The sequence below is a fragment of the Pyricularia pennisetigena genome (genome assembly GCF_004337985.1).
Source record: "Pyricularia pennisetigena strain Br36 chromosome 7 map unlocalized Pyricularia_pennisetigena_Br36_Scf_8, whole genome shotgun sequence".
NCBI lineage: Eukaryota > Fungi > Ascomycota > Sordariomycetes > Magnaporthales > Pyriculariaceae > Pyricularia > Pyricularia pennisetigena.
This window is the reverse complement of record NW_021940920.1, coordinates 31,928-58,324: the sequence shown is the minus strand read 5'-3', so window position 1 is coordinate 58,324 and position 26,397 is coordinate 31,928. Positions and strand designations below refer to the sequence as shown.

At 50.3% G+C, this 26,397-nt stretch overlaps 7 protein-coding genes across 7 annotated transcripts; 4 read left to right on the top strand and 3 right to left on the bottom strand.

Annotated features, from left to right (window-relative positions):
- Nucleotides 1-1,268: 1,268 nt before the first annotated feature.
- Nucleotides 1,269-1,559, bottom strand: PpBr36_09155 (uncharacterized protein; the record flags this gene model as incomplete). The annotated part of the gene is made up of 1 exon (XM_029896277.1): nt 1,269-1,559. A coding segment is annotated over one exon (291 nt), but the record flags the coding sequence as incomplete, so codon positions are not given.
- A 2,415-nt stretch (nt 1,560-3,974) lies between these two features.
- On the bottom strand, nt 3,975-4,556 carry PpBr36_09154 (uncharacterized protein; the record flags this gene model as incomplete). Its single annotated transcript, XM_029896276.1, has 2 exons — nt 3,975-4,085; nt 4,185-4,556. 2 exons carry the CDS (start codon nt 4,554-4,556, stop codon nt 3,975-3,977), a joined length of 483 nt encoding a protein of 160 aa, XP_029744861.1.
- A 425-nt stretch (nt 4,557-4,981) lies between these two features.
- PpBr36_09153 (uncharacterized protein) lies at nt 4,982-6,201 on the top strand (the record flags this gene model as incomplete). Its single annotated transcript, XM_029896275.1, has 3 exons — nt 4,982-5,029; nt 5,120-5,192; nt 5,282-6,201. The coding sequence occupies 3 exons, from the start codon at nt 4,982-4,984 to the stop codon at nt 6,199-6,201; spliced, it is 1,041 nt and encodes a 346-aa protein (XP_029744862.1).
- A 1,658-nt stretch (nt 6,202-7,859) lies between these two features.
- On the top strand, nt 7,860-9,834 carry PpBr36_09152 (uncharacterized protein; the record flags this gene model as incomplete). The annotated part of the gene is made up of 2 exons (XM_029896274.1): nt 7,860-8,808; nt 8,924-9,834. The coding sequence occupies 2 exons, from the start codon at nt 7,860-7,862 to the stop codon at nt 9,832-9,834; spliced, it is 1,860 nt and encodes a 619-aa protein (XP_029744530.1).
- A 6,649-nt stretch (nt 9,835-16,483) lies between these two features.
- On the top strand, nt 16,484-18,731 carry PpBr36_09151 (uncharacterized protein; the record flags this gene model as incomplete). Its single annotated transcript, XM_029896273.1, has 2 exons — nt 16,484-16,973; nt 17,047-18,731. 2 exons carry the CDS (start codon nt 16,484-16,486, stop codon nt 18,729-18,731), a joined length of 2,175 nt encoding a protein of 724 aa, XP_029744863.1.
- Nucleotides 18,732-22,460: 3,729 nt separating this feature from the next.
- Nucleotides 22,461-24,289, bottom strand: PpBr36_09150 (uncharacterized protein; the record flags this gene model as incomplete). Its single annotated transcript, XM_029896272.1, has 3 exons — nt 22,461-22,872; nt 22,955-23,586; nt 23,660-24,289. 3 exons carry the CDS (start codon nt 24,287-24,289, stop codon nt 22,461-22,463), a joined length of 1,674 nt encoding a protein of 557 aa, XP_029744864.1.
- A 741-nt stretch (nt 24,290-25,030) lies between these two features.
- PpBr36_09149 (uncharacterized protein) lies at nt 25,031-26,249 on the top strand (the record flags this gene model as incomplete). The annotated part of the gene is made up of 2 exons (XM_029896271.1): nt 25,031-25,480; nt 25,608-26,249. 2 exons carry the CDS (start codon nt 25,031-25,033, stop codon nt 26,247-26,249), a joined length of 1,092 nt encoding a protein of 363 aa, XP_029744578.1.
- Nucleotides 26,250-26,397: the final 148 nt, after the last annotated feature.

Genomic DNA, 26,397 nt, shown 5'->3' with positions numbered 1-26,397 from the left:
TCCGCCAGGAGATGTTCGTCTGTCAAAGGCGAATGAAGCTGGTTGTGACTAGCGGAGAGGTGAAGAATTGGCCACATGCGAGGACTGCAACACTTGGATGCAGTACTGAGGGACAGGGCGCTGCAGCTTTGCGGGCCCCCTCGTGCTTCGACGGCTGAACAGTTGCCGAATTCACTTCAGATCGGGACTAGAATAGATCAAGGGTCTGTCTAAGGTGGGATGAAGATTGGGCTGAGCATATGATTTTTCTTCTCTAGGTTTGTGGGCAGTCTGCAGAAGGTAGTAGCTGGGGTATAGGGGACCCTCGATGCTAACAATGCTCATGCCATTGGACACAAGATGGGGATGCTAGCCCGAGGTGGTGAAAAGAATCAATTGGCATTGAAGTGGTCGGGGCCCAGCAATTGATTCGGTTTTTGAGGCGTCCTCGTCATACGATTGATGCAGGAACCACCCAGAGCGTATATTGATCACGCGCCCAGCCAAGTACTGCTGGATGGGCTTGGGATGGATGGGGTCTCCCGAAGTGAACCAGGCCATGGAATTGTCGTGTGTCATAGCAGTAGGGGATTTGACGGGGTGCTTGGGTACGTGCTGTGCTACTACTGTAAAAGATGCAGTGGTCTGACTTGGAGAGGAGATCAAAGTGTGGGGAAGAGGAGCATGGCATGACTGGGAGGTTGGCTTACCGCTAGACCCGTCTTTGCTGGCTCAACATCGCAGGGCTTTCCCCGCCCTGGCCGAGGGGTCCCAGTTGCCCCTAGTGTTGCAAAACCCACGGATGGTGTTGAATTCAAATTGCCACTGGAAGAAGCTGCAGAGGCCGACCCTGACCTACCGGCCCCTCGAATTGACCGGTTGATGAGGTCCTGAATTAGTTCCCGCGCCGACCCTCGCCTTTCTCTTTCGCTGCCGACGCCGGTCTCTTGGTTAAAATCGGGGCTTGTCGATCCGGCGCTGTGGGTTGTCGAATCGCTCGCAGAGACCGACTGCTTTCTGTCTTTAGCCGACCGTCGGAGAATAGAAAATGACGGCATCCTGCCAGCTGCTGCCCTTTGCCACCACCTATTAACACCCGGTAGTACTTTTGCTTTCTTTCGTGTTCGCTTCTATTGCTTCTGCTTTCTTTTTCTTCTCGGCTCAAGGGACTAACCCAGGAAAAAGCAATCGCACATTCATCAACAAACAGACCAATCCCCACAGCCCAGCATATAACAAGGCCGGGCACCTTTGACAGCAGTCAAAGACAAGATCTAAGCCACAGGCTGTCAAGGTTTCCTGTTATGCATAGACTGACGTTGCATTAATCTGATAGGCAATGCAACCTGCTGGGTATCAGAGCAGGCGCTTTGTCTGAGCATTCGAGGCGGTTTTCGCAGATAGAGGGAGGAACTTGGCAAATAATCGATTTGCGACAGGAAGTAGATGAGGTTATGAAGACTTGCTTGACGCAGCGATGTGCTTGTTTTAGCAATTGCTTGATATTGGCTGAAAATCCCAGGGCCGACGGGACACAAACTCAAAAAAGAAACAAGTATGTTCCATGTGCGAAAAAAGAAGAGATTTGGATGAAAACAAGGACGAGACCTCAAAAGCTATGTGTCAGTCAGTCAGCGTCTCTCCAAGTGTAGTGTTTCTTTTTTTTTTCTTTTTTTTTTCTTTTTCTTTTTGCGGTGGGTGAGTTGAAGAGGTGCACCTTGAGAAATCAGATGCGTTACGAGAAAGTCAAAAGACCTCGAGCTAGCACCTGTGAGGGCATCAGTGAGAGTGAACAAGGGGCGGTCCCAGAAAGGCGACACCACTCAGTAAATCACTATCTGTCTCAGATGTAGCGTAATAACTCTTATTATCAATGGGCTATAGCAAGCAAAGGTTCGAGGGGTGGAAAGCGTTGTACCGGGTGCCCAGGGAAAATAAATCTATGCCAAAAACATTTAAAATAACCAAACCCAGCGACGAAGTTCCTTCGGGGTATTGCGGCATAGCTGGTTTTCCCAGGACAGTCTGGCATTGATTATGGACCCGAATTCCTGATACCCACCCTCCTTTCCAACAGATCCGGACCAGAGCTGCAGCCAAAATTCAAGCCAATCTCATCAGCAGGCAGGGTATATCGGTGTATCTGGCACCTTATGCGGGCCTACCCTACCTCAAGATAGGTTCATTAGGTCCTTCCTACCTTACCTTGGCACATAATGGGGCGAGTCGGTGACCTTCAGGCGCGATAGATAATTAAACTCTTACTTCGCATCGCAAACCGAGCTTACTTGAGGTGGCTTGTCTTCTTACGAAATATCTACCAGGTACCTTGGTTTCTACAGTTGACAACTTCAGCCAAGACCTGACAGCCTTCCTAGGGCTGTATGGCAATCACGTCATAGCAGCTAAGCTATTTACTCTGATGTCCCATCCTCCTGGCCATCCTTCCAATCCTGACTCTCTTGCTGCCTAATAAATCCAGGAACCGACAAGTGAGCATTGTAAAGTCTGCGTAATGTTTCGAACCGAGTAGGGCTGGCCTCGTTATGCTTGCCAGATTGGTTGCCGTTGCAGCAAGGGGTTGATGTTCTAGATCCGGCGCCAGTGGACGAGCTACCTAGTCGGGGACTGAAGTTGAGATTTGATCTCATGTTTCTTGATGCAAGCTGGGCCTGCAGGGCCTGTTCGGGTGGGTCTTGGGGCCAAATAGCCCATGATTACCGGTTTTAGATCTCTAATGCTTGGCAATGCCAGGGTTGGTTGCACAGAATACTACCTCATTCTACGTATTGCAGTAGCGTAATACGAGCCAGCCAAAGATAACAAAACCAGGTGTTGCTCGAGGAACTAATGTACTTACTGTAAGTACACGAGAGTTTGGGTCGACGACTTGCCATTGAAACGGATGGATCGTAGAAAGGCGCAAGGAACGCAGAGGTACACGAGATTCGTGATACGCATTAGATTGTGATAGTCAAAACCTTGCGCATTTTGTACAGAGTAAATGCTACTTGGAATGCTGTTGATAGCAGGGGAACACCTTCTACTTGACTTTGAAGCTAGAATTAGTAACCTTGGTTATTTAATTATTGTCTTGGCAAACATCAATTGCAATTTTTGGTACTCAGCAGATTCCATAACAGGCTTTATTTTTCACAGGTCGTAGTCGAGCTTGACTACTTACTTCCGGCATGATGGCTCGTGGGAAAGCCTCGATTCAAATTGTTAGAGCAGAAAGGGTATCTACATGGAGATGATACTTTAAAGCCCAACTTTTTCCCCCATTAAAGACTATTGTCAGTTAGTTTAGGCTGACCCCTCTTGCATTTTCATGTACCGGTGTTTCTAACGGTACAAAATGTCGTAATGATGCTTTGTCACACCATTGCGGTTGTTGTTGATATTTTATTTTATTTTCAATGTCGGCTGAATCTGCATCGTGCAGGACGGAAATGCAAGCTGCGCCTGTCTGATCTGACTGCGAAAGGTCATTAAAATAATTGGAGTGCAACCACCTCAGGTATATTACTGGCCGCCGTCACTCATCTCTTGAGCCTTGCCCACATCCGGAATGCGACAGTGAGAACGGCAACGTGCATCGGAGCAATAAAGAAAGCACCCAATATTCATATTCATTACGATCGAAGTAGACCTAGGTCTGCAGAAACCATGTTCATCAGCCTAAACTTGAAGCTGTAGACAGACAATTGAGACTTTTATCTCGGGGTATCTCTTTGGGGCTTCCCTAGTTGGCCTACACCGCCAACAGATAGTTGGTAATGAGATCCCAATTAAATGCAACACATTATATTGCAGGGACAGGTTACACATTGAGTTTAATTCGGGAAACGCACGCGCTTGGTGTCATTGATCCATGCACGCGTCTTGGTCACGCGTTTTCCCAAGTGTTCATCCTCCCATTCCCTGTTAACCGGGAACAGAGGGTGCCCTTGCTTAAGTTTCTTCTCCTGTAAAACATCCGAGAGGGGTTCATTTCATGATGCAGGCGCGAGTGTCTCGTGGATCACGATCAAGAGGTATTTCGGGTCGGGAACGATTACTAGCTCTTGTTTCTTCGTCCGTAGCCGTAAAAGCCTAAGCTCATCCTGTGTTTTCGAAACAAATTAGCGCATATCCTTTTAATTCATGACTCGGCCGACAGCGCTGCCACCACACAAGGAAGAAAAAGTTGCCTAGCAACGCACCTCAGTATCAAGATCTTCTACCAACATTCCCGCCGCGCCGATGAACCGCCATACCATGGCCGCAAGCTGCTCTGCACCATCGCTCACTTCGCTGTTTGCTGTAGCTGATGTGACTTCCTTTGTGAATGGATCGGTTTGTGTCGTCCCGGCGCTTTCGCCCGCTGCTTTGGAAGGCCGTATTTGTGTAAAGTCGCCGCTGGTTTTGAGTATGGCTCCTGTTGACCGATCGAGAACGATTGTAGCTTTGACGCCGGCCTTCTTGCTCAACCGGCCCAGCGTTTCCTCTAAAGCGTCAGTGATGGGTGTGCCCTCCCCCGCGCTCCCCGACGGCGGGATCTGGTTCGTCGAGGCTCGGAAATCCGTCTCTGCCATGGCTGCGTAGGAATGCCTGTGTAGAAGCGCGCGGATTGATACTATGCCTTTGCTGATTTTACAAGCGCGTTGGCTTTCTGCAGCAAAGCAACAGTAGAGGCGTTTTCTTGAGCATTGGTCGGAAATGCAGCCGTTGCGTATGGCTGGCTCTGTTTGGTGTTCATTTGCGCGCGCTTGACACATGGCTCGCCCCACGCGGACCTAGCACTAAGCAGCTAGCCCGACCCTTGTCAGAAGAAGATCGCGGCACCTGCATGGGCTGCCCCACACCCCAAATCCCATGGTTTCTGCCACTGTACACCACCAAAATTTCTTTGAGTGTCATGCTCAACTCACTTGTCTGCCATACGATCAGTTTATTTAGATCCCATTCACCCCTTGCACTATGATAAAACCATAGGCAGTTTTCTGTTCATGACAATATAATGGGGTCGAGTGTTAGGAAAAAGAAGGAGAAAAAGAAGGACTTTCAGGTAACGACTAGGCTCACTTTATCAAATCATTTCATCGCCCCTTAAAGGTACCACTTCTGACTAATTACGCTGTAATGGCCTATCTTGTAGAAAGCCAAGCTGAAAGTCGGCAAGGCAAAGGAGAAACCTGCCAGCTTCACAGACACAAGCTTCAAGTCAAGAGGTATGGGAATTCTTACTATTCATGTAGTCTATCCTGAGTATCGTGTTTTCTATCGGCTTTCTTTCCGATCTGGCGCTAACTTGTTGCAGCCATTGTTGTTGCTCAATCATCCTTGACGGTTGAGGGACCAAATCCCGTCGAGCAGTTCAAGCACTACTTGTCAATCGCATCTACTTCTCGCTCAGAAAACCAGCGCAGAGATGCACTGGCTTTTTTGACCACCCAGTTATCCCATCAACCACCCAACAATCCAGTTGGTACGCCAGCAATACTGGCTAAGCTGCTCCCTCTGATAGCGGATGCCAACTCGGGAGTTCGCACCCAATTGCACAAGCTTCTGCAGGCTCTCTCGCCGGCAGATATACAGCCGCAAGTGGAAAAGGTCTTGATGTATGTTCGGGCTGGTATGACACACCTGTCGGCCGATATCAGAGATGATACGCTCAGTATAATGGAGTGGCTGCTCGAGATCGCTGGTAGTGAGGTTGTCTCCTGTGCCGGTGGATGGATGAAGACTCTGAACGTCTTTTCCGCTATGCTCGGCTGGAGCAGTATCGTGGCTGCAAATGCTGCTACTGCTGCTTCTGGATCGGCAACCCGCAACAAGGGTTGGACCTCTGCGCCTAAGAGCACATTCGGTGCAGCTAAGGGGGGCGCGTCATACGCAAGGCAACTTCTTGCTCTCGCAAAGTTTCTTGAGATAGGATTTCGGCTAGAGGCTAGAGGATCCGGAGGACAAGGAACCCTCTGGAATAGTCTGTATCGTCTTCCGCGGACCTCGAATCCTTTTGGGTATCTCAACCTTTTTGGGGCGCCAAGGGACGAGGACAGTGAGATCTATGCCGATCGTGAGGACCGGCAACGAGTATTTTTGAGGAAATGGCACGCGGTCGCTATAAAAGGCCTGGAAGAGGCCAGAAAGGAAGGGGGTGCGGTTGGTCGTGCGGGTGCAGTATTAGATCAGACACTAAAAGATGGACTGGCGGATTACGATGACCATATATCATGAACAACAGAATACTAAGATATCACTCTCTATGGCACCTTAATGTACTGATGAACACTTTAAGGATATTCATCTCCAACGGTGTCAACATAGCTGGGGCTTTCTACATACGAGCTGCCGCTACTATGTTTTCTTTGGTTTAACGCTGCAAACAACTGCCTGCTGGCCTGTCTGTTCACCACGCTGTATGTAATCTATTGCGTTTGCCTTGGGTGAGAATGACTCATAGACTGGTATTATCAGCCAGGCTACTACAGATGGCTTGCAGAACAAAAACACATGACCAACAATGAGAGGCATGGGATCTCTGTTTGCTACTATACCGTTATGAGCTTTTTAGCTTCCTCATTTCCATCAATTGAAGAAGTTTGCGAGGTGGAGTTGAGTGTTTCAAGGCTCGGGCTTTGCCTGTTAGAAGTTACTAGTGCCTGGACGCAGAAAGGCATCGTGTATTTGGTCGACCTTGGATCCAGGTCTCGAGCTGTTGGTAACCACCTCGCCCCGCCAGCAAATGTGACAGCCCGGTGCCAACCCACTACCGCAAGATTGCCAGCACATATCGTTCCTTCCTTCTCTGGAGCAATTTTGGTAGAGAACCTTTTTCACCTCACCCTGCCCTGCACTCATTGGTTCCAGAACAGTTTTGCTGTGGGCCCCCGACTGGTTTGCTTGCTTTGTGCTTTGTTACCTCCATTCCTTTCCCCCCTTTCAAACTGTTCTCTCCCCTTCCTTCACTTCTTATCAAATTTTCGAAGTCTGCGGGCATTCCGTTTTCGAGAAATTTTTGGGGTTGACGCCCAGTTCAAGCTGTTCTTCGTCTTCTTCCCCCTCCTTATCCAGTCCGGATCAAAAGGACTCTGCTATCCTTCTCATACATTTCTTCTGTTGTTTTTTAAAATCACGACAGACCTGACTCTCGTTTCCGGAGGAATCATCACCGATTTCATCTCTTTTCCTTGGAGAAACAGCATTATCAATCGCACTTTGGTACGTTTACTTTCTTGCTCTAGCACAATTTTCCTCATCCATATCACAATAGCACTCATGCGTTCTTCCCTCTCATTTTAACACCAATCCCTTCCTTATACGTTCGATCAGCTGGGATTCTCATATCTGAATCGGCTCAGTACCTTCGTCGACCCTGTCTGCCCTGTGTCTCCTCCGCCCCCCCCCCCTAATCTTGTCCAAGCCCGACTTGCCCGACTTCAAAGGATTACATTTAGTATCGCAACTACCCTTCAATCTACCACACATTTCTACTCTACATAGAGCTTCTGTTTATATTCTTATTTGCCGGAGACGGTATCACCACACAGCAAGCCGACAATCCGCCCAAGCAAGTCTTCTTCTTGGGGACTTTGCCCGAGAACCAGCTGGCCCTTGCTTTTGGTCTCAGGGTACAAATCAGGGCCAGGTGGGCATCTTTCAGCCAATCCACAAGCACCGTCGAAATCTCATGTATTGATTCCCCGATAGAAACCTAATCGCCCGCTTTGTATTGGTATACTTGCTGGGCCAGCTATTTTACGTCGAACTCGCTTCTCTAGCTCTTTCCCTGCTACGCACGACGCAAATCACCACTTCATGGTCCATATTCGTTGACAGATCCGAATGGCACTAACTCTGGCCATTTTACTCTAGCTGTAACTCATACCCTGAACATGGCCGACTGGGAGAACCCGGCCAGTGGAGCTGGCGCTGGTACTAAGCCGGATGACCCTTCCAACCACCCACAGAATGATGAGACCAAAGGACCAAAGGACCTTTCGTCTGCGCAGGGCTGGGTTCAGCGCACTGACATTGACTACGAGGCCTACACTGGCAACCCTTCCGATCGTCCTCAGTGGGATGGAAGCGCCCCGCTTTACAACTGGGATGGTGAGGAGGGTGACCTAGGTCCTGAGTACCCAGAGCTGGAGAAACAGCTTTTCGGCGAGCGTGGCGAATCTTGTGCCGGCATTGACTTCAAGGTCATTCGAGAGATCGCTGTGGTTCAAGAGGGCCCCGTTCGCGTCGAACCTGCCCTTAGATTCGAGGATGCTGGTCTCCATCCGGCCATGTTGAAGAACGTCGAGTTGTGCGGCTACAAAGTGCCGACACCTATTCAGGCTTATTGCATGCCTGCAATTCACAAAGGTCACGACGTCATCGGTATCGCTCAAACTGGATCTGGAAAGACCGCTGCCTTCCTCATCCCAGTTATCAACAAATTGATGGGAAAGGCCAAGAAGCTTGCTGCGCCCCGTCCCAACCCAGTTGAGTATAACATGGAGCTGTATGGCCCTGTCCGAGCCGAACCTTTGGTCGTAATTGTTTGCCCTACCCGCGAGCTCGCCATTCAGGCTTTCAATGAGGCTCGTAAGCTGTGCTACCGGAGTATGCTTCGACCGGGTGTCGTTTATGGCGGAGGTAACTTCATGGACCAGATCCGCCAGATTGGCCTTGGATGTGACATTCTCTGCGCAACTCCGGGCCGCTTGCTTCATTTCATGGACAAGCCCGAGCTTTTGAACCTCCAGCGCGTCCGCTATGTGGTTATTGATGAGGCTGACGAGATGCTCACTGCTGACTGGGAGGGGGACATGAAGAAGATAATGAGTGCTGGCGGCGGTGAGTCCCCAAATGAAAAATCTTTGCAAACCCCCTTTTTCTTTCTCATGGAGCCATGATCAGGGCTTGCTAGGCTACGTATCACTCGCTGACGCGGATCTTTTTCAAAATGCAGCCGCGCAAGAGATCAAGTACTTGCTCTTTTCTGCAACATTCCCCAAGAAGATCCGCGATCTGGCCCGAGAGCATCTCTCGGAGGACCACGTCCAGCTCCGTGTTGGCCGAGCGGGAAGCACCCACGCAAATATCATTCAGACTGTCATCGAGACAGCTCCCATGAACAAGAAGCGGGCTTTGGATGACCTCATCAACTCAATGCCACCTCAGCGCACGATAATCTTCGTCAACAACAAATGGACTGCTGATGAGCTCGATGACTACCTTTACAATGACTGCAAGCTGCCCTGCACCTCTATGCATGCTGATCGTACCCAGCGTGAGCGTGAGGATGCCCTTCGTGCGTTTCGCGCAGGAACTGCTCCCATACTCGTCACAACTGGTGTCACAGCTCGTGGCATTGATGTGCGCAATGTGGCTCACGTCGTCAACTACGACCTCCCTTCGATGGATCATGGCGGCATCGAGGAATACACCCATCGCATCGGTCGCACTGGACGTATTGGCAACAAGGGACTGGCCACTTCTTTCTACACAGATCGTGATGAGCCCATAGCCAGTGTTCTGGTGCGCACCATGCTTGAAACCAACCAGGAGATCCCCGAGTTTCTGTCGGGCTACATCCCAGCTGGTGATGCCCGCGAGAACCTCAAGTTTGAAGCCGATTCTGACTTTGAGGAGGATGCCGATGGCGACAACAATGCAAGCGGTGGATGGGGATCCACTGACAATGGCCAAGATGGAAACACTGAGGGGGCAACCAGTGAGCATGCCACCGACGGTGACAACAACAACGGCTGGGGCACCCAGGAGCCAGTTGCCAAATCTACCGATGTTGGCTGGGGTCCTGTCAAGGCAAATGCCGATGCAAAGATGGACAGTTCGTGGACTAAGGGCAAAGGCTGGTAAGCTTCGCCATGAAGTTCATTCGTCTTCGCTGTTGGCAGGTTTTGAGACCTGATATGGGGGAATTCAGCTAGGACTTGGCGATCTTTGCGTAAGGCAAGCAATTTGAGACCTCGGAAGGCCTTGGTCACCCGCTTCAACAGATAGGATCTTCTGAAGATTTCTAGGGTGATTTATCTTTTGTTTTCCCGGTCACTTCGGATACTTTCGCGCTCCCATTTGGTACTAGTCTATGTAGCAAAGAATAGCTTCCTGCCCCATAATTAAATGATACATGGAGCTATTCAAACATGAAGTGTTGTTTGGCCCAACCCCATTGGTTAATATCATGGGTTGTTACTACATACAAGCTTAAACATGAAGCGCCCATATGAGCGTCAGGCAGGATAATCACTACAAGACAGGGTTACCTGAAAACATCCAACGAGATATTTCTAGGGTGGTTTCAGCCCTGAGGATTGAATGTCAGACTGTAACCGAGGGTTGTGTATATTGCTTTGTAGTTGAGAGCCCTGCTCTAGGCAGCATGTCAGCGCCAAGCAGTCCTCCCCGCCCGAATCCAAGGCAACTGAAGGAGAGAGTGGGAGAAGCAAGACCGCGATTGCAGGGGCGTCATCGACGGATGCTTACTTCGAGACCACGAGGTGTTGCCTGTGACCCGGATGTCGATTCATTGCCTGATGGATAAAATGACGGGCCTATAAGCCCAACCTCCATGATAACGACTACATTGACCTGACGAAGCTAAAAGTGACAAGACCCGGAATGAGACACGAGCGGGAAACGATTTGACAGCTCAAGCCTTTCCTGCAGGCCTCGCCCGATTTGGGATTCGCGAGAAAGGCAAATGAATCTCACCCCTAATACGGAGGTTTTTATTGGCTGGGAAGACTTGGTGTAGGACGTAGTACGAATATGTCTCGGTTGATCCAGAGGATGATGCGTGACCAGGAAGGGAAAAATATATATAAAAAATAACACTGAGCAGTAAATTAAGTTAGGGAAGGTAGGTTGTCTAGAGAGATCCGGATGGTTCGAGGCACGGCACTAATGGTTCGGTAAGGGGCTACATTTTACTGTGTGTTGTAGCACTTGTATTCAGGGGAACCACTGACATCGCAGTTAGATTGGAGAGGGCGAGCAAAGCAGCAAGAACAACCCGGTAAGTCTGGGGAAAGATTACTGTATTTCGAAAGACGAGATCCCATCGGTCCCGGGTAATTTGTCCTCCAAACCGTAAGACGATGGCTCGGAAGAAAAGGCCAGAGGAATCATGTTCAGTGCGCGAAGGAATCCGTTCATCTGCGCGATGAGTGTGTAGCGCATACCTAATGAAGGCGACTGAAGTTGACGTACGCATGAAGCTGCGGTTTTTTTTTTCCCAGCTAATATACTAAGTCTCATTGGTTGCTGCCTGGCCTGCTAGGGTGGGTAAGGTTTGAGACTAACAAGCCTAAGTAGGCAGGTAAGCCTTGGGTAGGACAATTACGAAAATATACGCCATTAGGAACACAGGTGCAAGGTAGGTAGCTGATAGCTTGGAATGCTGACTCCATTTTGTTTTCTTTCTCCATTGATCAAAAGTTCACGTTGTCCCAAGTGTCGACGAGCACTCCAATCCATTCCATGAGGCCTCTTTTCCTGCACAGCCTGATTAAAACGTAATCGGCATGACAATAAGGACAACAAACAAGAAAATATAAAAAACAACCAAGGTTGAAGCGCGCAGCCGCACATCATGATGCTAAGGCATGTCCCACACGACATGAACGATCGATGCAAGTTGACTCACCCCTTCGATGACCAGGGTGCCTCATGGGCATGCGTGTCGTCGATTGGGCGCAAGCGAAGCGGCACGGATATGTGGCCAAGACCTCTGCTACGAAATAATAACCAACCTTGTTCACCTATTAACGAATAAGAAAAGCATGCACGACTCCGCACATTCTTTTCAAGAGATCGGATGCAGCAAGTGCAAACTCTTGCCGCGTGAAAGTCTTTGTTGTACGACGCGCTGGGAGTTGTCTTGTACGTAGGAGAGCTGCTCAGCAGCCAGATGACTTACCAAAACGGGAAACGAAGCTTCATGATTTGAATGAAGGGCCTCAATAAGCTACCCAGGCACTTTCATGGGCTGGCTAGTCAGCCAGTTGGTCCCACGCCCGGGCAAAGGGGCATTTTTCTAAGGTTCCTCATTAGGTAGGTAGGTAATTAATCCTGACTTGCATCTGATTTCTGCCACTTTATTTACTAAGCAAATGTAACAAGGCATACTTATGAGCGATTGTGCATGTTATATTCATTACAGTAGTTATGGCTGGCTTCAGCCTTGGGACCTGGGATAAATAGACATCAAGATTGTAGCCACGACGCACTTATTTTCTATGGGTACGTAGTGTGACAAATGCCAAATAATTACTATTCAAATAGAGTCCAAAATAATGTTATGGCGTTGCGCACGCTTGTGCTGCCTCTCAACGTTCACATCAATTTCGGTATGCTTGCACAAAGCAATCAAAAATGCGTCAGCTGGTCTATGAGGCCCCGCCGGATACGAGGCAAGCTGCTGCGGCGTGGCCGGTGTGACCAGTACATGCACAAACAAGGAGTGGGGCAATGAATGTTGGAAGACTCACAGTGTCTCGAACCCTGCTTAGGTCCTGAAAGAATCAACGCGAGTGCGAACTTGTGGTCAGAAAAGTTCAACAGTTGCCCAAAGGAGGCCCCGATTTCAACTTCCAAGGCTTCTCAGTGTCATTTTGCATCATGCTATATCCAAGCAATATGCGATTTGCAGCCTGATATGTCACCTATTTGGCCGCTTGAATCCACCCAGCTGAATTTTCACTTATGGCTTTATCTACAACCTGTCAAATTGCATTTTGTATCTCCGCACTGTGACTCAGAGGTGGAGAAGGTCACAGTGGGGTCCAGACACGTAACAGGCCCGGCACGTCTGGGCACCAAGTTGCCGGCTTGATCGTCTTCACAGTGTCTCGAGTGTGTGCCTCTTCTTCAGGTACAAGATTACCTCAGGTAAAGGTAATAAAGAGAGGCGTCCGAGGTCACGGGACTTGTCTTTGGGACCACTCGCTCTCCATTTTGGCGGGGACATTTTGAATTTGGAACTCGCATGCGCCGAAAGCAGCATGACCAGGTTTGAAGTCGGCGGTGTGAAGCAATGCAAATCGATCCAGTGCTTTTTATTGTTCCCTCCCTTGTGAAGTTGCACCGTAGTCTGTCCACACAGCCTTGACCAGAAGCACAAACTGTCTTCCGTTACACGTTATTTTTGGGAGCTTCTTGACTGCCTCAAACTCCTTCATGCTAGTTACTGCTTTCCTAATCCTTTGGAAGGGAACACTCCGTGGGTAATCATGGGATATATTTGGCCCTCGTACTGTAGATAGACCTTCAAGCCATGGCGGGAGGGCTGAGTAACTAGGGGCCGGACGAGGCGAAGAGCCGGCCAGGCCAACAACCGAGAACGCACCCCCTCCCCACACACACACACAAACCTACCTAGACTTACCTGGCAGTCAATCCCTCTCACAAAGTTGTGTCACGTCGTCTTCTAACATGCAAACCCCCATCAGAATGTTTTCCTGGAGTAGCACACGCACGTCTTCGTCAAGCGGAGCGAGGGAGGTCCTCTTGTTAGACAAAACTAAACAATATTTGGCGAGCAAGGCGAGGTACTGGCCGAGTCCACAGAGATGAGCACTTCATAATTGTCACGTCTGGCACGCACTAACCAATCCTTTTTAGGTTGGTTGCCTGACTCCCAATCCTACTTTGCAATTGGACAACGCCAAGACAAAGAAGGCGGGCTTGACGGATCAAACAGTTTTCTAGAAGGTAACAAACAGGATGCACTGCCGCGGCCGGCGGTACCGATGACGAGGGCAGATGGTAAATAATGTCATGTTATCCTAGACCCAGGTTGGTCAAACTATTGAGAAACTTTTCTTGATGGTTGGCAAGTTGATTGTGGCGAGTTCAACAGGCCACATTGGCCACAAGAGTCAGAAAAAAAAAAGAACGATTTGCTGGCATGTTGTAAATGTTGTTCATTACTTGTTGACGACACCACCAATACGCATTGGTCCGTGACGAGGCGTCGTCTCATTGCACCCGTGGCCCCAATCTCGGGCCAAAGACCTCACAAAAGAAGAGTAACCGCTAAAGAGCCGGCAGTGGCGGGCCACTGGGACCCCTCCTAATTCAAATCCCTATCGTCCCATCTCGGGGCATTACCACAGTCCTTACCTATGTTTGTATGGGGAACGTGGATTACCGATGCTAGGCAACTAAACTCGGTTCAGCGAGAGCGAGCGCGTGCGCGTGCGCGTGTACAGTAATTATTAGCTAGGAATTACAGGCAGAACGCCACGACTATCATCCATCATTGTCATCTACCAACGTGCACCTTGTCGCCGCCTCGCTGCCCAAAAGGGCCCTCCACAGTCTAACAGCTTTGTTGGCCGGTCGACCTTCGGTAGTCTGTAGCTACTACCTAGCTATTGTATGTAGGTATGAGTCTTGCTTGCAGTTCACTTACCTACTCAAGTGAAATAATACCTCATTGGTTGGTCGAATACATGCCACCCGCAACCTGTCTTCAGTGACCCATCCGAGATAAATTGTTCAAACTAGCCCCAGTACGGCAATACTCGGAACGTCGGGGACGGCAAACGTGCCAAATTTAATACTTTGAGCCGGGGTTAGGTTTGTTGGATTCAAAAGCTGCGAGTGGTGGACCGCAGTCGTCCAATAAGCCCCCGGCCAGAGGAATCGTCGAGCCAGTAGTAGCACGTCGCCAGGGAGCTGACTGACCCACTCACAAGTCCACCAATGCGCAGCACCAGAGAGAGCCAAGAGGATCCCAAAACGCGCAGCGAAGAACACCTCCTCCCCTTACCTACACGTTTTCTCTGTGCCTGCGCGCTATCTGCCTGTCCGCTACGTACCTGGGCGGAGTTGGGCTTCTGGATACGCAAACGTATGTTCAAAACTGCTGCAGCGCCTCGAAACTCCGCCATCAATTGTCTCCCTTCCCCTTTCCTACCCCATCGAACCAACGTAATGTTCGATTACGCCCTCTGAACGAATAAAGCGACTCTTGTAGTCTGCTTTGAAAGAAAAGAAGAAAAAAGTTGTTTTGAATTGAAAAAGAGGGTTTTTACATGATTATTATTCCTTTTTTGCATTTCCATATTTGGTTCCTCTTTTCTTATTAAAAGCACCGTTTTTTTTTATCTTGCACCCGCCACTTGTCTCTACTCCGTACCTGCACACTGCTACCCTTTAGTCTTGTGGCAAAGCGCTTTCGTCACCAGCCTTTTCCACTTCGCCTTTGACAAAGCCTGTAAATCTTTCTCTCAGCTGCGCGGTATTCACTTGCATCCTGCAACAAAGAGAAACAACCACAGGCATTCTTAAAGGTCCATAAAAGAGACAAGAAAAAGAAAAGGCTATCAGATCAGGAGAGGTGATCGTGATTTCGCAGTCACACCAAACAGCTACCGAAAGACCGAACGGATGTATGACAACACGCCTGTCATCTAGACCCCACTTATTTTCATCTCTCACTCGCCACACTCACTGAGGGCCCCATTTCCAGGCTTCCGCCAGAGACCCTGTCATACCACTTCCCAATTGGTGCCCAGCTCACAGCGCCTCGACCCACACCCATTACAAGCCCAAAGTCCCAAACCTGTCCTGCCCCAGCGGCAACAAATCGGGCACGCGGGTCTCGCCACTCTCCTTTGCCATTCACGCCTCCTAACTTCGGAAGGGGTAGGAGTCATCAGTCATTCTCTCCCCCAGAACGTTAACACCACCAGGCAGGCTATTACTACTGGGGGCTGCTACCTAAAAACCTCGCCCCTGAGAACACGCCTTGCCTCTGCATCGAGTCACATCCGGCCTGTGATCGATCTTTGGTTGTTGGCTGTCACCTCAATAAAGGCGTCCTACTGTCTGCCTTCAGCGTTCCGACCTGCCTGCAACACACCACGGGAACCCGAACCGACACCGAAGATCGAGGACAGCAAGCAAGCAAACCACCAAATCAACACAACAATAACAACAACAACCGTAGCCAGCAACACCACACCGTCCGATCTAACCAACAGCTTCCATTTACTCACTGCCTCGAGGGGCAGCCCTTTTTTTTTTCTTTCTTTCTATTTACCTTCCTTGATACCTTCTTATTCCGATGAAATCGATCTTTACTTCTTGATGCGTTTACAGTGAACTGCATCTCTCTTCGTCTTCCCCTTATCTTTTTATTACATTAGGACCATCTCCACTCAATCCTTTTTCCTCAAATACGCGATGCATCTTGCGATCACGTCGCTTACCCCAGTCGCCGCCATCTCAGCCTCGTACCCCGGTGTAACCGTCTTTGAAAAGTCAACTCGAGGTGCCTTTTTTTGAAGCAGCCCTCTGCATCTCTTTCGGATAATACAGCTCTTATACAGCAGAGCTTTACCCACCCGATCGAGTGTACGATTTTTCGACAAAACACACGGCTTATTGGTTTACAGCTGTTTGGCTGCGACTGGACTAGTCTGGTTTACATCTTGTGTTACCTGACACTTCCTGCATATCGAATCACCCCCCCTCCTCGACCTTTACCCAAGCCAAGATGGGTAGCGGTGCTCGTGACTCGTCCGCCACTGCCGCCTTGCGCCCCGACCTCCAGAACAACTACAACGCGTCCCAGATTCAGTATGCATCCGTGTACCCATCTTCGTCATTAGCAAAATCGACATCGATTGCCTCCGCTTCGGACACGTCCAGCCAGATCTGGTCCGATTCCCTTTCCCAAACCTCCGACGACTCTTCCGCTTCTTCCGCCACCTCACAGTCAGACTCGTGCGAATCGCAATGTGGAAGGAGATTACCTCGGGATTCCGGCGCTGCCGTCGCCGAAATTCATGCACAGTCCCGCATTAGTTCATGGGCAAGGGCACAAAACCAGCAGCATCAGCTTCTGCACGTCGATGTTCCGGTATCTGCAGAGCTCCGACAAAACCCTCGGCGCTCTGCGAGTGGGACAACGTCTCGTATTGGCTGCCCTCCCACCCTCGTGCGTCAATCCGACCGCAAGGTCAACTTCGTAGACAGCCTCGTTGGTAAGCCATTTTGACAATTAGCTCTAGTGACTGCTTGCAGTCAGATCTTATATACTCACACTGCCCTCTCCAGATTCGTCAACACAGATTGTCGAGGCCATCTGGCCTACATCCTCGGTGATCTGCCGCAATGAATCCAACAACACCGTGTTGCCACTGCGGACCTTCATCCAAGAAACCTTGCGCCGTTCCCGCACGAGCTATTCGACTCTGCAGGTTGCTCTCTACTATTTGATTCTTGTCAAGCCTCATGTTCCCGATCGCGACTTCACCATGGAACAGCCAGATGATTGCCATGCGAGCCGCGCTCTCCAGTGCGGCCGACGCATGTTTCTGGCTGCTTTGATACTAGCCTCCAAGTATTTGCAGGATAGGAATTACTCTGCGCGTGCATGGAGCAAGATCTCGGGTCTGGCTACTCATGAGATCAATCAGAACGAGATCGCTTTCCTGCTTGCTGTCAACTGGAATTTGCACATTACCAACGAGGTTTACAACCGTTGGACCGACTGTGTAATGAAGTTTACCCCTTCGCAGCCGCCATCTCCGGGTGGGGCCGCGCAGAGGCTTTTCGAACGGCAGTGCGACGAGTTCCGATATCTCGTTTTGAATCTCACGCCCGACTTGGCGAATCTCGAGGCTCTTGCACCATCGTCTCCATCCAAGACTCAGGAGCTGGCTTCATCACCACGTTCCATTTATTCAAATTGGTCGTCTGACAGGAGCCCCAGCTTCGACCGTGCCTCCCCCGAGGCTACAGTGACGCCTACCACGCCTACCCACTATACTGCGCCCATGGTTATGGAGCCAACGCCGGCCACTGTATATACTCCCGGCCGGCTGGCTCCTGCCTTGGGGCTACTTCCGACTCCACGTCTGACTCCTCAGTCCAGCGGCTTCAGCACTCCGGCTGTGAGTGCTGCAGGCCATCTGTTGAACAAGGGTTCTTCCATGGGTCTTGCGATGGCTCAAGCCACCTCAGCCACAGCTGCGCAAGCACCATGGTCGGTCCAAACTCCCTGGCCCACGGCTGTAACGTCTTCTCCGCACAGCTATTTCACAGCTCGCCGTTCCTCCCTTGCAAACACCATCTCTACAGCTTCCTCGCCAGAGTCGATGATTTCGGATTTATCCCGGACTTCACGCTCGTCCTCCATCTCATCTGCTTCGTCGCTGGCAAGCGCGCCGTCTACCAAACTGGATGTACAGGCGCGATGCCGCTACGCGAAGCTTTGCAATGAGAGGTCTAGCTTGAGGCCTATCATCGCCACTGTCCCTGAAGATTACGAAGAGAACTGCATTACTTCGTCGCCGGAGCCCTACTGCTACCCTGTCGGCAAAGATGCATGTGTAGAAACGCCCCTGGCTCGCAGGGAACGGGAGATCGACGATGCTGCTGCGCGTGCACTGCAAGACTTGCACAACCACCAGTCCACGGTGCAGCGTCCTGCTCCTGCCCCTAGGGCTGGTTCAAAGCGTGGTCGCACGGCATCCATGGACATCACTCAGGATCAAGTCAGGGAGCTTCTGAGAGCTGCTCCAGTTTCTGCTTCATCTGGCTGGACTGATAACCTGGTGCGTCCGAGATTCGGATCAACCATCAGTGAGCCTCTCTTGTCGCGCGCCGCCCTTAGAGGGGACGGCCGAAAGCGAGTCTGCTGCTCTACTGAGGCTGCACAACAGTTCACAATAAATCCTCTCCACCCTGCTGTAGGTGGAATGGGGGGACCTGGTATGTGGGATGGTATTCTTAACTGAACCCGACTATCCCCATTTTGCCATGGTCTTTTGGTATTGTTTTGCATCCGCTGGACGCATTCGGTCATGTGACACCACATCTTGATTATACTTTCCTCGTGCTGATTGCTAAGCCACTTCTTTTGAGCTTGACTTGTACCATTTATTTTGGGAAGTTACAGTCGTTCAAATTGCGGTATACCACTTTGATGCTTCTCATCTCGAAAAAGTCATTTTAGGGCGTAACAAGTTGGTCCTCTTTGCCGTTCTTGCATTGCATGGATCAAATGGCGGGGTTTTGTTTTTGTTTTCTTGAACATGTCATGGACGAGGTTTGGGGGGCGCACAAATTTATCGAGCATACCCAGGGAATACCACTGATCGGAGTTTGCTGCTAGAAAGTTTTGGCAGGCGGACTGATATCACAAATAGCTATATGCAGCGGCTGGTCGATGCATGACCAAGCCTGTATCTCGATGGTGTGTACGATGAGACAGAGAGAGAGAGAGAGAGAGAGAGAGAGAGAGAGAGAGAAAGAGAGAGAGACCAGAGACGGTGGTGGCTGATGGTTGAGCAAACATACATAAGACTTACTAGTGAGAGGCAAGATGCCTCTACTTTATCGAGTTCTCCAGCAGTACGAAAAAGTTTGCTTGGATGTCTCGCTAATTCACATTCCCTTTGTCTTTGAAACTTGGCTGCGCTTGTTGTTGCTATGTGGATGCTACATTAATCGCAGTGCAATCTCATGCAAGAACATAACCGTCAAGTCGCGACGGCCCGTCAGAGAATATGTTCACAGGGCTTGATCCTTTCTTCACTTTGAGAAAATTCAAGCTGCTTCGCATTTAGCCAAACCGAAGCGGGTTGTTGTGAACATGACAGAAACTTCGGCGGCTTTCACCTTATTGCTCATGCATGGGAGATCGTCCTGGTGGACTGGACTGGCCAAGGAGTCAACCAGCAGACGGGATTATGCAGCTACGGCACCAAATAATCTACGGCTGTTTTTTCTTTCTTTTTTTTTTTTTTTTTTTTTTTCCTGTGCAGTACTTGGTCTGCTCATGCAGACCAAAGAAAGAGACATTCGACCAGGAAGCAAGCGCGCAGCATCAGTTGCACTCTGTCTCCTTTTTGCTCCGTCCTAACCTCTTGGAACAGGTTGTTAGATTACAGCTATGACCAGCTTGAGTCATAAAAAAAACAAGTATTATTGGTATATGTTTTTATTTATTTACTTTTGCGTCTTTACTTTATTTTACATATTTGATATTTTATATTTTATTTTTGTTTGTTCAGCTTCTGTTGACACTTGAGCTGAGTGATGGCGTGAAACAGCCTATGAACTGCTGCTGCTGGAGGGGAAAACAAAACCCAGAGTCATTACAACGCCCGACGACAAGACCTCAGAAACTTTGTTTACCAGGATGGTCGACGTGGCGACGAAGCAAAATAGATGATGCTTCACTTTTATTTTTCTATTTTTTTTTTTTTTTTTACTGGCGCTTACGAGCAAAGTGCAGAACTGACCGATAACCGGGGGTGTACATGAGAGGAAGTTACGAGAGGGGTGAAGAGAAGAGAAGAGAATTAAAAAAAGAAAAAAAAGAAAAATCAAAAATAAAACAAAAAGCCCACACGCCTACTTCCACTGCCTTGGAACCTTGTGCGAGCTGAGGCGTGGCGGCCCAGGTCATAGATAGATGGATGACTTGGTGTGAAGGGTTGTGAATGGCAGGTTGCGTTGTTCTCAGCTTTCCAACCAACGGTTGAGTGACTCATTCACGCAAGAAGCTGCTGCTTTGGACTTGTTTACCAAGGCTCCGCAGCCAAAAGATCCTCCCCCTGGTTGGGGGGACCCTCCCTCAAAGGCGGTCACGCTCCTGGGGCGGATATTAGACTACCAGTCAATCTGTTATTGTATGCTGAGAAGGGTCCTTTTATATGTCTCAGCACTTTCATTGGCTCGTATGTCTTTTTTTTTTTTTTTATGCGGCGCTTTTTTTGTTCAAATATCTGTTTATTTTGATTCGCTGGCAAATTCGTCATGATTTGCACGTTCATCCATGGTCCAGCGACCCATGTTTTACAGCTAACCCAAGAATCAAAAGAAAGTACAGGGACGGGCGCTGAAAGGTTGTACCGCACTCGTGAATTCGTTCACGCGATGACTGACTAACATTGACTGGTCTTTTGTCCCCACTGCTTACAGAATAATGCCTAGCTATCAAAGCAAAAAAGAAAAAAAAAAAAAAGTCAAGACCTTAGTCAAGCATACAGTAAACCTCCCACATTACCTAGGTAGGATGTTGTTTTATTTACGCTTTCTGCTTGTCAGGTAAAGAAAACCACCGAAAAAAGCAACCCGGTAATTATCGATTCTTGACAGTCCAAGAGACCGGATGATCCGGAATGATTATCCACTTGCTCGGACCTGCTGAGTACATCAGGCCGAGGCTCTGGGATAATATTGTTGCTGTGCGTTTTGACGCCACCTCATCTTCTGCGGCTCTTTTCGCCCTTCTCTCTCCGGCTGAGTGATATAATTGTGTGTTTCTTGTGTCATCCCACCCCCGGAGGTTCATCCTTTCCCATTTTTGCCACAGTGCGGTCTTCAGCTGCACCAAGGTCCCGTTGTCGCAAAAAGCATGGCTATACGAGCCTGCTGAAGACTGCTTGCTATGGTCTAGATGTGGACTGGAGAGGGGCGGGGTTCACACGTTGGCAAGAAAAAAAAAAAAAAGTAGATGCGTGATGAGCACTAGCAGGCCTTGGCGGATTCTTCTTTTTTTGGCTTTCTTCACGACAGAGCGCCATCGCCCCTTCACGACGGAAGAATACTGTGGGGGCATCACTCGTGTGTCGGGACTCCTCCTTGTCGTTCAGCGGTTGCGCCGGCAGTTAGATGCATGTTCGACAAGAACGTCACGATTGAGTTCCGCCTGGCTGATTCATGGGAGACGAGTCCCAGTCATAACGCTCAATGATGGACCCCAGGGATGTGGTAAAGGGCCGACTCGCGGTTAGTCGTTCCTGTTTTCGCCGGCTCTGCCTAGTGCTGGACAACATGCCATCACCTGGTTGCATCGTCGGATGTCAGATGCAATGGTCAGGCAAAGGTGTACCCTCCCGGAACCTTTGTCGTGTCGATCCAAGCTCGTCGGACTTACAAGAGAGGTCATGCATGTGGGTTGGGTACGGCTTAATGGTCGGTGACTCTTTTCGTGATCAGTTGTGATCCCGTTGTGATCCGCTGTCCCCTGCTGCCTGTTAGTTGGTGTGGCAATCGAGCTGGGTATGACGCTTCTTTGGTTGCTGCCTTGAGGGTATGTAGTCTTGGTAACAGGCATGGCTAGCCGAGGATTGTGGTGACTAACTACGGTAGACGAACGGATGACTTCTCTGCGCTGCGCATCATTGTGGCCAGCCGGGTGAAGGTTGATACTCAAGTACAGGGTTGTGGAACCTTAACTAAAAGGACTCGCATTTGCTGTCAAGGTGCAGCCAACAAGAAGATGAATACAAGCTGGATTTGGTTGACTTGAAGTTGTCAAGGCTCCCAACTCCTTGGGGAAAGGTTGGTATAACACTGAGATTGATACCTTGATACAGTGACCTTGATACAGTGTTTATTTGAAAATCCCTTTGGAGAGTGGTGGTAAAAACCCAGCCAATTGCTCTAGAATATGATATGTGTCTCTAAAAAAAAAAAAAAAAAAAAAAAAGACCACAGTCAATCATTTGGTGACATTACATCCATTTTCCGGGGTTGGAAGAGGTGTTGTTGGTTTTAGTTTTGATCCTCCGGAACTTATCGATAGATCCCATGCTCCCACCAAGACCTGGCGCGTTGCCTTGCTCGATAGTCTGGACGTTTTCCCGGAACCACGAGGAAGTGGTGCCGCCGTCGGTGCCGTGCATCTTGACGCGCTGGACCTTGCGCAGCTTGACAAGGCCATACCTGCAGACGAGAAGAGAGAAGAAGATGGAGAAGGTGGTGACGCCGGCGAAGCCCCAGTTGGTCTCTTCGATGAAGTTCTCCAAGTTCATACCGTACAGGCCAGCCAGGAAGGTGCCCATGGCCAAGCCGAGGGTGCCGATGCTGAATTTGAGATCCAGAAGCATGAGGGAGTTACGATTGGCGTCAAGAATAGCACGAATACTGCAGGCAACAAATCCCACGGGTCAGGTTAGCTCTTGTGCGGTGCGGACAGAGGGAGCAACTACAATCCTGACAAACTCACATTTCCTCCGTGTTGCGGATGCTGGAAACCAAACTGCTCGCCTCCTGAACCACTTCGTCACAGATTTTGTGGTACGACTCGAGCAGCATCTCAACCTCGGTGTGGTCATCCTCACCCCTGTACAGGTCGTGCCTCTTCTCCGTCAAATACATGGCTGCAAGGTCATCGTCGGCTTCGAGAAGCTCATCGATGGCATCTCGCACCAGCTTGGCCTTTTGCTCAAAAGTGCTGACCTTCTTTGACAGAACAAGCAGGATGCGCAGCCTATCACGGTTGATGTCGTCTTCGAGCTCCCGCAGCACCCTGACCACGGGCTCTCGCACCGTGAGGAGATCGGCCTCGAGGGCGCTGGTGACCGAGATCAGGACGGCTTCGAGAGCACGGAACTCGTACGGGAGCACCGCGTTACTTCCCGCTGGCTGTTTCTGCCGTAAACGGCCTTGCAGGTCATACATGAAGGCTGATTGGTTGTACGACGTCTTTGAGCCAAACACGTCGAAGAGAAGCACTCGGTCGGATTTGATGAGCACACGGAGATGCAGTAAGTTGATAAGAATAGCTGAGGGGCGGACGAGGATGTGCGGCAGGTTTGACGAGTCGATCTTGCGGAGATCTCGAGGGAGCAGACCGTACTGTCATTGTCGCCTTGTCAGTCGCCGGATTATAACCATGAAGCAAATCGTGTATGGACAAGATGCGAGATACCTTTGCAATCAGCTCGCTCTTCTTGTACTCCCCGTCGACTAATATGACCTCGCCGTTCTCGTCGACTTCGGTGCACCGTAGTCTTGGGTCCATGGGAGCGCGCATGAGCTGCGCCCGTCTGGATCCAAAAGTGAAGTTGTTGTCTGGCCCGCAGTCGTCGCTGCTGCCGGGACCTCCCATGTCGCCTCCCAACGGTTTGCCCCCTCCCCAACCTAGCTTCTCCTGCCATGTCGGCTTGGTGGCTCTGGGGTACGCATTTGGCCGGTCTTCGTCCGGATGTTGACCCCCCGGTGTACTCCTGGACGTGGAGCCCCTCTGTCTGCGAAACACCCGAGGCAGGATCTTGTTCATGTCGAAGATGAAGTTCCTGCTGCCGTCCCCCTCCGTCCGCTGAGGTCGCAGGTTGGATGTACAGAACGAGCGACGTCCCGGTGGCAGAGCCAGCGTCTTGGCCTTGCATGTCAACGCGCGCGGACCAAGGGGGCCGTGAGCGGTGGGCACGACCCTCGAGGTCCTGCAGGTGGTCGCACTGGCTACATCGAAGCTGAGCAGGCCGTCGGTCTGGGAGCGCAGGAATCGAAGCAGGTTGTGGGAGGGAACCGGCAGAGGTGGTGCCGCCAACCGAGGCATTTCAGCAGAATAATGCGACTCGGGCCATACGATTTTTCTTTTTCTCTTTTTGGACGACGCTGTCGGGGGGTGAATAGTCTGATCTGGTTAACAAACCCCGTTGTAATTTTTCAACGGCCGAATCCAGTGAGTGCGTTGTTGTGCCATATTACAGACACTATGTAAAATCATAAACTGTCGCGCTTGAAGCGTTCAAGGCGAAAAGTTGGTTTGCTGCCGTCATTTTTTCTGGGAACGCCCCACTATGGCTGCGACGGTGGACTATTATTGGTTGACTAAACTGATTGAAGAGAGAGGTGCACAAAAAAAAAAGCAAGTAAAGCAAGTGCTATGGAGCATACAAGTGATATCTCTCTTTGCAATGCAGCATCCCGAACTTTGATGAAGATAAAGAACAAGGGAAGATAAATTAGCAAAAGCACCTTGTCAAGCTCCATGCGAATTACGGTGGTTCTTGATCTACTTGCGTCTAGTTCTTATTGTTTTTTTTTTTTTTTTTTGCAAAGTAGTTGCGCTGCATTCCCCAAAAAGTTGTGCAAATTTCGAGTGGGAATATTTACCAAAACCAACAAAAGGAAAGGCTTGTCCCTGACTATATCTTCACCAAAAACTTTCAATTCCAGACCAACACAGTCCCTGTTTTCATCTAGGAACTTTTAATCATAACTCCATATCAATTTTTCTGTCTCTTCATCAGTCGATCATGATCAAAATCTCTAGAAAACAAAGACGGAGGTCAAGATGAAGTTGACGCCGATTCCCAAAAAGAAAGGCGCAAGAGGCAACAAGAACCTCGTTCAAAAAGGCAAGCGACGCGGTGATTCGGAAACCGGCGAGATCGAGAACCGTCCTTCCAAGCTCCAAAGGAAGCTCGCCGCCCGCCGCGGCGGCGTTGACCCCGACGGCCCCCGCAGCAGGAGGAAGACCTCGCTGCGGGACCTGCCCGAGTGGTTCCTGGTCGACGTCTTCCTCACCGAGAGCAACTTCAGCTTCCCCCGCTGCAGCGGCTTCATCGGCCGCATCCTCTCGCACCCCTACGTCTTTCGTCGCTTGATCGCCGAGGCGTTTGCGCCCACCTGGGATAATTGGTACGGCTGTGCTGCCGAGGAGGTCGTCAGCTACTCGATGCCCGGCGCGCACCGGATGGGCGTGCATGATCTCGAGAGATTCGGCGGCGATGCCAAACTGCAGGTACGGAGAAGTGTGTCTGCATGGGACTGTGACAGTTGCATGGCTTGACCACGACGTCTGTTGGTATTTATTTATTTATTTATTTCTTTTCTCTACATCAGTGTGCTAACACAAATGGGCTCTATAGACCAGCATCCTCGAGCAAAAGTGGCTGACGACTGCAAGACTACTGCAAGCCCAGCAGGTGTGGCTCGCAACCCGCCGGCGACCACAGCCGGTCTACTATCGTGTGCCGTCCCCATTTCTGCAGGTTCGACGCCGACGCAAGTCCCCAGGCATTGGCCGGGAAGGCTTCATCCAGGACCAAGACTTCCAGGCGCAGAGCCAGTTTGACCTCGAGTACGACAAGGTCGTAGTTGCAGATGAGGATGAGGACAAGGTCCAGCGGCCGTATCCAAACATGCTCGAGGTGCACCCTGAGACCTCGATCCCCGACCGGCTGATCACCGGCCCCTGGGTCGAGGAGGACCTGAGGTTGCTGTTCTGGCTGGGCAGGGCCGGCGCCACCATGTCCGAAAACCAGTCCTGGGAGCTCGTTGTTGAGGCGCTGGACCGCATGATTGCCCTGGCGAGGCTCAGCAGGCCCGGGTCGACAGATCACGAAGACACTCACGCCATGGTGAGTCGGATCGTGAGCCTCTTTGAGCTGTTTGATATATGGGCGAAGCTGCCGGTGCGGGAGTGGGTGGCGCTAGAGAATACACCCAACCTCGGCTGGCTGGGTGATGTGCTGCGCACAAAAACATCAAGGCTACCCGGCTTGGCTTGAAACAGACCAAGAGAAAGGTGTCAGTATGCATGCAGACGAAGAGCTTGACCTGTACTGCACTAAAGAACACAGCCAAAAGACGAAAGCTCCCGTCTCGGACTAATGCCAGTGACTTCGGTAAATATAGCTTGCAACAACCTGAATATTC